Source organism: Mizuhopecten yessoensis, unplaced genomic scaffold (genome assembly GCF_002113885.1).
Source record: "Mizuhopecten yessoensis strain PY_sf001 unplaced genomic scaffold, ASM211388v2 scaffold10955, whole genome shotgun sequence".
In the NCBI taxonomy this organism is placed as follows: domain Eukaryota; kingdom Metazoa; phylum Mollusca; class Bivalvia; order Pectinida; family Pectinidae; genus Mizuhopecten; species Mizuhopecten yessoensis.
Genome location: NW_018408805.1, coordinates 56,420 through 69,717, shown reverse-complemented (window position 1 = coordinate 69,717; position 13,298 = coordinate 56,420). Strand labels below are relative to the sequence as shown.

General features: G+C 39.0%; 1 protein-coding gene across 3 annotated transcripts in view; it reads left to right on the top strand.

Annotated features, from left to right (window-relative positions):
- LOC110464082 (protein phosphatase 1 regulatory subunit 27-like) overlaps positions 1-13,011 on the top strand; it is a 55,489-nt gene extending 42,478 nt beyond the window's left edge. For all 3 annotated transcript variants that reach the window (XM_021519118.1, XM_021519117.1, XM_021519119.1), the window contains 3 exons: positions 1,986-2,538; positions 11,034-11,184; positions 11,852-13,011. In XM_021519118.1, the coding sequence (XP_021374793.1) occupies positions 2,361-2,538; positions 11,034-11,184; positions 11,852-12,041 (519 nt within the window). In that variant the 5' untranslated portion in view covers positions 1,986-2,360 and the 3' untranslated portion in view covers positions 12,042-13,011. The remainder of the gene's footprint in view (positions 1-1,985; positions 2,539-11,033; positions 11,185-11,851) is intronic.
- Positions 13,012-13,298: the final 287 nt, after the last annotated feature.

The following is a 13,298-nucleotide window of genomic DNA, read 5'->3' as shown; positions in this document are numbered from 1 at the left end:
GTTGATGTGTCATTGAGACTACTGCCATATGGCCCTGTATGACATAATTGTGTTGATTTGTCATTGAGACTACTGCCATATGGCCCTGTATGACCGTTTTCTGTTGATGTGTCATTGAGATTTCTGCCATATGGCCCTGTGTATGACATTAATGAGTTGATGTGTCATTGAGACTACTGCCATATGGCCCTGTATGACCGTTTTGTGTTGATGTGTGATTGAGATTACTGCCACATGGCCCTGTATGACCGTTTTCTGTTGATGTGTCATTGAGACTTCTGCCATATGGCCCTGTATGACATTATTGAGTTGATGTGTCATTGAGATTTCTGCCATATGGCCATGAATGATCATTTTGTGTTGATGCGTCATTGAGACTACTGCCATGGCCCTGTATGACATTATTATGTTGATGTGTCATTTGAGACTACTGCCATGGCCCTGTATGACCGTTTTCTGTTGATGTGTCATTGAGATTTCTGCTATATGGCCCTGTATGATATTATTGTGCTGATGTGTCATTGAGACTACTGCCATATGGCCATGTATGACATTATTGTGTTGATGTGTCATTGAAACTACTGCCATATGGCCCTGTATGACCATTTTGTGTTGATGTGTCATTGAGACTACTGCCATATGGCCCAGTATGACCGTTTTCTGTTGATGTGTCATTGAGACTTCTGCCATATGGCCATGTATGATCATTTTGTGTTGATGCGTCATTGAGACTCCTGCCATGGCCCTGTATGACATTATTATGTTGATGTGTCATTTGAAACTACTGCTATGGCCCTGTATGACCGTTTTCTGTTGATGTGTCATTGAGACTACTGCCATATGGCCCTGGATGACCGTTTTGTGTTGATGTGTCATTAAGACTTCTGCCATATGGCCCTGTATGATCATTTTGTGTTGATGCGTCACTCAGACTACTGCCATGGCCCTGTATGACATTATTATGTTGATGTGTCATTTGAAACTACTGCTATGGCCCTGTATGACCGTTTTCTGTTGATGTGTCATTGAGATCTCTGCCATATGGCCCTGTATGACATTATTGAGTTGATGCGGCATTGAGACTACTGCCATGGCCCTGTACGACATTATTGTGTTGATGTGTCATTGAGACTACTGCCATATGGCCATGTATGACATTATTGTGTTGATGTGTCATTGAGACTACTGCCATATGGCCATGTATGACATTATTGTGTTGATGTGTCATTGAGACTACTGCCATTGCCCTGTATGACATTATTGTGTTGATGCGTCATTGAGACTACTGACATGGCCCTGTATGACATTATTATGTTGATTTGTCATTTGAGACTACTGCCATGGCCCTGTATGACCGTTTTGTGTTGATGTGTCATTAAGACTTCTGCCATATGGCCCTGTATGAACGTTTTGTGTTGATGCGTCATTGAGACTACTGCCATGGCCCTGTACGACATTATTGTGTTGATGTGTCATTGAGACTACTGCCATATGGCCCTGTATGACCGTTTTGTGTTGATGCGTCATTGAGACTACTGCCATATGGCCCTGTATGAACGTTTTGTGTTGATGCGTCATTGAGACTACTGCCATATAGCCATGTATGACATTATTGTGTTGATAACTACACAAAGACAATATCGCTTATATTTTATATACAATTTTGTTGATGATGATGTTTTCGTCGAGACAGTTCTAATCGCGAAGATAACTTCATTACGAATTGTTAGTTGATAACGGTAGACGCAGTGCAAGGGTAGCAATGGTATTGTAAACAGTTCTACTAAATGCGTCAGTTTATACATCTGTAGATTGCTAACATGATAGACTGTGTACGTTTGTACTCAAATCTTATAAGACCTCAAGAAAGTCACGTACTCAATAAAAAAAATCGTTCGGAACCTTTGGGTTGGGGGAGTTGCGAGAATCTTCTCACGGTGTATAACTTTCTCTAATTACGCTCGTATTAATTGGCCTTTTTTCAGAGAGGAGCTGGACCCGTGAGGTATGAAGCCGGGACAACAACAGACCAAGGTTCTGTAACTCGACACCAGCACCGTGCAAACCGAGCTCTCGTCTGCTACCTCCCGCCTTTTTGAACCCAGACATATTCTACTGATGCGGATGGGTTATCTGTGCACTGGAACATCCTGGGATATACGTAGCCACGGGGGAGTAGAATCAAGGAGTAGGAGGAATAGTACACGTTACATTGATACAACGTAACACCGTAACGACGAAACAATCAGGCATGGATGTGAACATTCTAACGATGCTGGGAAGCGCATCGAGAAACACAAATTGATAGCAGTATTTGTGAAAGTTGAAAATCAACAGTTACAAAAAGAACTTGGATAAACATGAGTCGAAGGGCGAGTTTATACGCCAAGCAGAACCCGGGGAAATCACGACCAAAAGTCCATTTCCCGGACGAACTGGTGTTTCTGGATAATATTAAGGAAAATGACATACAGGGTTTGAATACCATGTTACGTCGGGCAAGTTTACAAGTGGATATTAGCGGTATCAACGACGCAGGTAGGTTATCAGTATGTAAACTTGGTGGTGTTAAAAGTGGGTATTAGCGGTGCCAACAACACAGGTAGGTCATCAACAAATATTTGATTAAGATACAATGACCCTCCATGTAGTTAGTAGAGACGCATGTGCCAGTATGCTTGCTACATGTTACGAGAAACTGTAAACTATATGTATTATAATTATTATATTTGTCCTTACACCACTTGTCTAAATTGTAGCCAATTGTTACATGCATGTACTACATCGCGTATGGGTTCAGACCCATTTATAAACCAAATATTGACGATAAGCGTACATGGTGCTAACAACTAAGATACTATACCTAGTTCAGCTCCGGGCGCACAGATGGTAAGCTCATGTGAAGGAGGTCACCCATCGTGCTTCTGGAGCTGGACTAGAGTGTTTTACACCATATGTAATATCAAAGGCGGCGCGAAATATCATTCACTATTAAATCATGTTTGGGTTTTCGATTCCCTGGTACCGTTATCATTGGTTATGCAAAACAGAACTTTGCAGATGAATTTTGTATGTTCAATTAAATGTTTTGGGTACCCTTTTATTGATGGATACTTCAAAATAATATTAGAAACACAAAGAAATAAAATAGAATTCTTGCAAAATGACTTAACTTTTCTCCACACAAATCCCAATATAACAGACACCAGCAAATACTAGTAGTCTACTAAAACTGACCACCATCGCGGGTCGTTGCCGGTGTATTTAATGCCATATACTAAGATCAACTATATAATTGGCAGGCCTGTACAAAATCGTTTGGAGCAAGTCGCAGTATCGAAGTGTAAACAATAACCTTATCACAACAATCCCAGAACGGAGGTCGCGTGCACGTTATTGTTGTTTGATGCTAATGAAAGAATCCTGTTGTTCACTCGTCAGCTACATGTGTCGATATGTTGACGATTGCGAATTCCACTAAGAGTCTTCTCGCAATGCTTACATAAAGAAAACTCATGCATTATTTTATATCAATTTGTGAAAAGTGCCCCCCCCCTCCCCTCACCACCACCACCACCACCACCACCACCACACACACACACACAACAACAAAAATGTTATATCTGCTTATGTGAATGCCTTATTTACGTGTGTGGCTAATTACATAACTAGATGTGTGTGCGGGTTTTTAAGGAGGTTCGTGTGTAGGTTAAGGAAGTGAGAGAATAGGAACACATAGACCAGGCCCTAGCTAATGAGCTACAGAAGGAACACACAGACCAGGCCCGTAATAATGAGCTACAGAAGGAACACACAGACCAGGCCCGTGCTAATGAGCTACAGAAAGGAACACATAGACCAGGCCCGTGCTAATGAGCTACAGAAGGAACACACAGACCAGGCCCGAGCTAATGAGCTACAGAAGAGAGATTATATAGTAGTGTTATGCTAGTACCTTCATTTTAAATTGTTTCGGTGCATTGATTAAAATTGTACATGGCAACATGCACGTGAAACATACATATCTCATTTAGATAAGGCTCCTCTCCCTTGTCACGTTCAATCCATTGTGCTACTCTAGATACATCATTGGTAATTACTGCTATAAGATATTTGAACCGTTAAATTTCTTAACGGATCCGCTCGATCTTATCGTTTAATGGAACGGATTCCGCTGTATTTGTGTTCTAGCCGGGTTTTTGCCAATGTTTCAGCAGATAATGAATCAACAATGAAGCAGGATTAGGGAAGCTGATGGTAGACTTGTGATGTTATAGCCCAATAGGTTATATAATATATAAGAGGATATCTTATGCTCATATGATAGTAGGTGTTATGGTCGTTTTACAGCTACTTACCTATTAATGAAAAGAAAATTCAAACGGGACCAAACTCGTTGTAAAAAATGTATATGTTTTACAATTTAAATTTGCACTTTAAACGAGCCATTGCATTCTACACTACACTATGAGATCTGAAAACGATGGGACAATGGACAAGGTTATATATAAATTCATCAGAGATGCTAAGCACTTAAGATATAATGTTTAGTGTATGTATTTAAATATTTAAATACTCATTGTAGAAGTAATCTATCACTTACCCAATGCATGAAGAATATAAGTGCATGTGTTTATTCTGAAATACAATGGCGAATATTGATGTCACTTTACTGATTTCCTAAGAAAGAATTTTGAATCTTGAAATGAAGTAAAACTAAATATTACTTTAGGTTTTCAACTTATAAAGCAATTGCGATGGAACGTATCGATGTGAGCTCATCTTCAAAACATTGCCGGTTTCATTCTGGACCTGGTCCCTTCTCCGTTGTACCGAACTGTCACCTCCCATGGGAAATGTGGGTAGAGCTACACCATTAGAGCAGGACTAGGCGGCCATGGTTTCATTAGAGGCCAATGTGTAACACATGTCGATACGGCAAACCACACGATTGAATACATGTAATGCTTTCCGATCTGGTTAAATCCGAGGGTTTTATTCCTACCGTACTAAAATCCCATGTGAAGGGTTTTAAGTTTGATTACACAGCTGTGACAAAGCTCATTGTGAATCGGTGTTAGCCAAGACATCACATCAGCTGGAAATGGACAGCCTGTCACACGGCAGCCTTGTTTTTTACGGGGCGTCATTTTCCCCTCTTTTGTTCTTGTTTTGAACTTGGCTGTAACGTTTGGCATCAGAGGTCGGAATTCTTGCGTTTTTCGTAAGGAAATTGTTGTCAAAACATAATTCTGTTTTTCGTACATTGAAACAACCCTCACAAACGAAATATGTGTCAAATCCATTCAGTTAAACATTCCAAAAGCAGTCAAATGTGTGTTACGGGCAAAACTGGGAAAGGTAAAAGGTAAAACATTGTTGTTTTTTTACTGTTTTTTTTTTTACAATAGATTTTTCAGCAATAAGAATATCTCTGATATATTGATTATGCTAACCTTGAATCCCTTCACGACTACCTTTCCTCCGACTGATATTACTAAGCAGCAACATTTAATCGAGATTTAAGACGAGAGCATACGCCGGGGTTAGTGTTGCCACTAGATCACGAGACAGAAACTGTAATCAAACCACGAGCTGGACTGGTGATGCTGGCCTTTGATGTTGGGAAGTAACATCCGGCAGACAATTAATACAGTGTGCTCGTACGAAACGAGGTTAGTCCTTTAACGTTTAAGTCTTCTCGGTCACGTATTTGCCAAATGGAGATTTCAAGAACATGAAAAAGAAACTCGGAGAACGATTTTCTTTATTTCTCACTTTCAGATACAGTCACACTCTTTTTTCTGTAAGAATCGGGTTTTTTTTACTGTCAATATCATTTCGTCTGCTGTCGAAATCAGGTTTTCCCTGTCATAATCAGGTTTTCCCTGTCAGAATCAGGTTTTACCTGTCAGAATCAGGTTTTCCCTGTCAGAATCAGGTTTTCCCTGTCAGAATCAGGGTTTCACTGTCAGAATCATGTTTTCACTGTCAGAGTCAGGTTTTCACGGTAAGAATCAGGTTTTCACCGTCAGAATCAGGTTTAACCTGTCAGAATCAGGGTTTACCTGTCAGAATCAGGTTTTCACTGTCAGAATCAGGTTTTCACGGTCAGAATCAGGTTTTCACTGTCAAAATCAAGTGGATTGCTAATGCAGATTCATTCTTTTGTACCGCCAGAATAGTTCTTGAGTATGTGAGATTACTTCAATGGTTTCCATGAAAATACTTCTAGGTCACTGTGAGAATACTTCTAGGTTATTATGAGAATACTTCTATGTTATTGTGAGAATACTTCTAGGTTACTGTGAGAATACTTCAAAGTTACTGTGAGAATACTTCTAGGTTACTGTGAGAATACGTCAAGGTTACTGTGAGAATACTTCTAGTTTACTGTGAGAATACATCTAGGTTACAGTGAGAATACTTCTAGGTTACAGTGAGATTACTTCTAGGTTACAGTGGGATTACTTCTAGGTTACTGTGAGAAAACTTCTAGGTTACTGTGAGAATACGTCTAGGTTACAATGAGAATACTTCAAGGTTACTGTGAGAAAACTTCTAGGTTACAGTGAGATTACTTCTAGGTTACAGTGAGAATACTTCTAGGTTACTGTGATAATTAGTTGAGGTTGATGTTAGAATAATTTCCTCTTACAGAATCGATATTGTTTGCTGCCAGAGCAATATTTGTTACATTTGTACATTTTTTACACTGAGATGAAGCAGTAACATGTGTACAGTCCAAAACGATTTATATTAGGGACCTGACATTGCTCCCACATACCAGCGCCACACTGACGTCAACAGACTACCCTTCTCATACATGTGTGGGAGGAAAGGTTGGCTAAACCATCACAAACCAGTGCCCGTGTAAACTCGGTATCTAACATAGATTAATTTGAGGATTAACACGTTCTGTTATTTTGCACACCATTTTAATCAGATTTGCAGATATCATTATATCAATATTACGTCAGTAGAGGCCAATGTTAACATATACTGATATTATATCACGCCATTCACAGTCAGTAAATATCAGAGTTTACATATACCGATAAAAGTTGACGCACTGTGTTAAATAACGTCAAATTGACCAGACATTTTATGACACATTGTGGTGTATAACATCAAGTTGACCAGACTTGGTATGACTGTCTGTTGTATATAACGACAAGTTGACCAGACACGGTATGACATTCTGTGGTGTAGAACGTCAAGTTGACAAGACTTGGTATGACATTCTGTGGTGTATAACGTCAAGATTACCAGACTTGGTATGACTGTCTGTTGTATACAACTTCAAGTTGACCAGACTTGGTATGACATTCTGTGGTGTATAACGTCAAGATTACCAGACTTGGTATGACTGTTTGTTGTATATAACTTCAAGTTGACCAGACCTGGTATGACACAGTGTGGTGTATAACGTCAAGCTGATCAGACTTGGTATGACTTTCTGTTGTGTATAACATCAAGTTGACCAGACTTAGTATGACTGTCTGTTGTATATAACGTCAAGTTGACCAGACATGGTATGACATTCTGTGGTGTATAACGTCAAGTTGACCAGACATGGTATGGCATTATGTGGTGTATAACGTCAAGTTGACCAGACTTGGTATGTCTTTCTGTGGTATATAACGTCAAGTTGACCAGACTTGGTATAACACATTGTGGTGTATAACGTCAAGCTGATCAGACTTGGTATGACTTTCTGTTGTGTATAACATCAAGTTGACCAGACTTAGCATGGCAAATTATGTTGTATACAACATCTGTCAGACTACAACTGTCAGAATAACGTGCTGGAAACACGCGCATAACACAGACGGAGTATTTATACAGCGCGTGCCTGATGACTTTCCTTATATCTAGGAGTAGAATGGAACATTTGGGAGAAAATCTCGGGAGGCGAAAAATTCGATAAAGGTTTTGAATTCAATGCCCAACATCCCTTGCTTCATGTATATGGTGGACTGCATCTAAAACACGAAAGTCGTTCTGATTTTCGCTTTTCGTTAGAGATATCTCTAAAGACAAATCACTATCTACGCGAGGTGTTATTAAAAAGCTGTTGTTCATTTAGAAGGCGGTAATATCTCATACATTTTTTTACCTTTGTATTTACTTCTAGACGTGAAGCTTTTATGCTCACTCATGGTGTGTATTTATATGTTGGTGTGCATATAATAGCAATAGGCTATAAAAATGATAATTTCATAAATGCGCTTTATAAATTCGTGGTTTTTTATTTTGTCGTTTTAAAGCCCGAAAGGAGTTTTCTTTTAAACCCTAATAAAAAGCTTATGCGGTGGATGTAACGCGTTTACAGCATATCCTCACACATGTCATTAAAATCTTGTAAACCATTTTAATGTACCTTCTTCAAGAACCTCTGTAACTCCAAACGTTCACTATATCAGTAGTCTTGTTAAACAAAGTATGAAATATGAACGTAACTGCATCAATAAAATTTGATAATAGATGCTGAAAATGAAGGAAACTGCGCCATACAGCTGTTTCACCCTCCTTTGACTCATCAGTGATGCTAGGCACAAACCAGTTTTGTTTTTCGAAAGAAGAAGGGTAGGTCGATTGTAGCATATATGGGCTTATCCAGGTTAGAGAAGAGAGAATAAGAAACAAATTATCCTTTGAACTCAAGAAAAAAGACTATACATCCTGATCGGGTGCCTTTCTCCCCTTCCGTTCTTTTCAGTAGTACTTTTGGATAAGTCAGAAATCACCCACCGACCTAGAGAAAGTGATTACGATAAAAAATATTCAGGCCACATTCAATATCTCAAAAAAAACTTACTCAAACTGTTTGTCAAAACGAATTTTCGTTGTTTTACGTGTTTTGGTCATTGCGTTATTACCGACATTTTAGCTTCGTACGCGTTCACGTTAAATGAACTCTCAAGCCAGATACTTCATGTCAAACTCGTCAATCTTCGTGGAATCGTACTGCAGCCGGACGAAACGGCTAGGTATTGCAATGAGATGCTGCTACATTTTCAAGAACGGTCATCTCAGTATATGTCCTTAAAAATCACAGTGTTTTAGGTGTAGAAGACGCTATCCAGACGTCCCTCACTCTGAGACATCGCAACAAATGGAGGAGAGTAACAAAAGAAAGAGGAAGTCCTTTGTCAACCTGAAGAGAGATAATTTTCGACATTTATTAACAGTTAACTTCCCAAACCTTGTGTTGCCATGCACTATTACAGAAAATTGTCTCATTGCGAAACTTAAACAGCTAGTCTCTGACCAATACAAACTACGTTAACCGCAAACAGTGATAAAAATCAATGGAAAAGTCAACGTTGATAGAAATATATACTGCCAAATTTATAAAAGTAAAGTACTAGCCGACTCCAGGAAAAAACCCGAACACAGCACGTGTTTAGGTCAATGAAGCTAAGAAGAGTAAAAGCAGGCTCTACCAAAATGTAATTGGAATGTTTTACGAAGAAAGGACAATCAGAAGAAGAAATGCGAGAAATGCAGATTAATGTTGGCTGGAAATGACAAACAAAATGTGTTACCTAAAGAGAACTCACATCGACCTTTGTAAACCAACGAAACTATGAAGGAGAATAAAAAATGTTGAAAAATAAAACTCTGTAAGAACTTCACCAGACTGTTACCAGATCGCAACAGTGACAACAATAGGCATACCTTAAGTTCTTGATAACGTTTATTAATTATCGTATACTATAGCTTTGACGAACACATTCGGTATCCTCTTTCTTTCTAATCTTTCGCATTCTTTAAACCCTTTATTATTAATTTCGGTTTTAAAACTACAAACTGTTGCAGTTTTTATTGCATTGTCATTAAGTAACAGTTGTATACGTCTGAACTTGTGAAGTGCGAAATGGAAACCTTAAAATTAGCGGTACGCTAGGTGGCCAGTGATACGAGCAGCGTTATGCACTGTCTACAACAACAGACTTTGGCAGATGTTAGCTGCCATATCTGTGATATAGGAGGTACCTTGCAGTAAGTGCATACATGTGTGCTGTAATTTAAAGTATAACAGAGTTGCCTCTGAAACACTTAATATTGCAAAATTTAAGTATCTTTTTCTATATCAAGAACAAATCTTGAATTTAGATGACCATATTTAAGTTTTTAATATACTAAAACATCGGTTGAAGATGCTATAGAGCTTGGATACCTCATTTTCAACTCTTTATAGGTTTGCCTTACGTTTAAATCATACGTAAATTTGGTGCTAACTCTGTTCACGTGACAACAGGCATTTGCTGAACCGGAAGCAGTTATCGTAATTCTAATTTACATTTGTAGTTGAATGGGTTTTTGTTACCGAGGTTTCTTACGAAGACAAGACTAATAGAATTATTTTGAGGAAATATATTAATAAATCAATGTTAAGATAAATGTAACCCGGTGATGTCACCCTAAGATTTGGTACTAGGTACTCACAATGAGTTACACTGCACCATACAACATAGGTAAACCGATGGCGGACGATACTCGTACATCACACATGTGCTTTTGTTTACAAAACAGACAAAGGATGGAAGAAAAGTAATGACTTTACCTTGAGGTTACGGCAAAGAAATCTCAACACTCGTGGGAACATTCTTTCTTGAATGCGAAACTCGACAAGCTTCTTGGACATTCATGAATACCAGATTTGGGTTTTAGTTGTTCTATATTATGGCATGGTTTATTAAACTCTCATGACAACCACATATATATTAAAGTTATTGAAACGGTCCATGTTAGGACACAACACATTATTATTAGAACGCTATATAATCATTTCGTGGGCTGACCTCTGTCATTTCGTTCCCGACTTATTCGACTACCCTTTCCATGGCGTCCCCCTTGGCACCCTGGCTACTGTTGTCAGAATAAATATCACTGGATGGGGTACCATACGACCGTGCCCTGGTTATCATGCCATTTCATGAGTCGCTCTATCATATGTCGTCATATTACCTTAATGTGATCTGGTGTGATCGTCAGAACCTAATTAATTTTCATTACTGTTGTAGGTCTGACCCCGTTACACCAAGCGGTACTGGACGGAAACATGATGGCCGTTCGTCTGCTCATCGAGCATGGCGCCAATGTAAACAAACAAGACGAGGACAGTTGGTCTCCATTACACGCCGCATGCGCAGAGGGACACGCCGATATTGCGAAGTAAGTTGCAAGTGGTAAACAGGGGCTATCATTGTTTCTTCTGTCATAACGTCTCGGAAGATATTACAAAGAACTGGTTTTACAAAAACAAAACAAAAACAAAAAAACATATAGATAACTATTCAAGCAAACACAAAACAAATAATACAAAATCAATTAACCCATTCACCCCGTAAGTCAAACTTGAACCTTACCAAAGCAAAGTCTTGGCAGGTACAGTTAAAATATGTAGGATGAATGAGTTAATTTACCGGACATAATTACGTTTCATTCAAACTACCTTAATCAGCGATAAGCTGGATGCCAAAATGTTATAATTAAAAAAGGTGTAGATAAAACGAAAATACATACATTTTTGTATATTCACCTTTTACCTTGGGACTTCAACCCAGAATCCTTTCTCATAAACTCAATGGCGTGGTTTATTTATCCAGAAAGTGCATATCCAGAAACGAATTTAATCACGCACTTTCTCTTTACGAGAGGTCAACAGAGATTCAGAACGTCAGCCCTACACATGTGCTTGTACCTTTACAATTAATACATTACAAGTATTCCATATACTACCATATAAAAAGTTCATCATATCATTTTTAACATTTGATATATTGCCATAAAATACCCGTACTATATTAATTATAATTGAAAACATTGCGTCTATCTTCAGACTGCTTCTTCAACACGGGGCTAAGAAGGACTTGTTAACAGAAGACGGAGAGCGCCCCCTGGATCTAGTAGAACCTACAGACTTCCCAACCATTAAAGTTATGTTAGGGCAGGGTAAAGGCAACGCCTCTCCCCCACCGCCGGACTTGGGATCAGATGACAGCGAGGAAGAATCAGACGATGACAAGTAGTAATTGTGTGATGTGTTGAAAGATTCTGTTGAAAGGTCATAAAAAGGTCTAGTTTGGCACGCCTAACAAATTCCGTGAATCCTCGCAAATCTTACGGGATTGTGTTAACGAAAATGAATGACGACATATACATTAAAGCTAATTGTCCTGAGTAATATTGATGACAAAACGAGCGTTGCATTAGGAAACCAATTGACATCCCACCAATGTTCGTGTCGCATACGTTTGCACAGGATTTAAATGGAACTTCCTGCCATTAATCATTGCCAAACCGCCCATATATATGAGGAAAGAAAGCGTGTAAGACCAAACAGAGACCATGCCATTTTATAAATACATTGCGTGTTTGTGCCGTACTGTTAGTGTTGTGCTCGTCCATTACAGTTAGATGTTTTTATCCCAGCATCAACAAACCAGTCAGAACTCAGGGTAAAACATCCGGTCTAAACAACCAGTACATTATTTCCAACAAAGGACAGCTGAGTGCAATCTCTCCCAGAATGCAATGTCGCCCCATCCCGTAGCGTAGGAAAACGGTGGGAGAGATTGCGCTATGGTGAAGCTCTAGCGAGTTGTCTCCCTTGAACATCAACTACGGGATCGTGTTGCGTGAAGAACAGTCCAATGACCTATAATATATTCGTAAGATACACGTCATTGTTTCACAACTACAAACTTGGACCGAATTATAATTGTGACAGTGGTTTCCGATGAAGTCGACTCGACAGTTTCAATGGGAAGGGAAGGGCTAACTCAACACGTGTTTATCGTAACTGTTACTTAATTTTGCACCAGCGGACATTTTTAAATCACCAGTCACATTTCTACAAACCGACCGAGACATCGAACGTCCACCCCTCACCTGTTGTTGTGCGCATGCCTGCTAGCCATTATACAGAAATTGTCTGTTAAATAAACATGTATAAAATATTTGTTTTCCATTTGTAATAAATATTAAATGTTTTGACAATTCCTTGTTCCTGTCTTTATTTAACCATAAATGTCTTCTCAGCCCTGCATTTTCTTAACTAGTGCAAAATAACGTTGTGATGCATGTCCCATTGTTGTTTCCAGTCGTTCAGTAGTTGTGGTTGGTTATATTGTATTAGGCTTGTTCATCTAACCCCGTATACTAAAGTCGGTAAAACTGTTCTCAGGCTCAAAATCCAAAGACCAATTACCTGCTTGATCCCATTGTCGGAGGCTTGACCCATGATTTGATGAAATAACATCATGATCAGTTGATTTCAATATTAT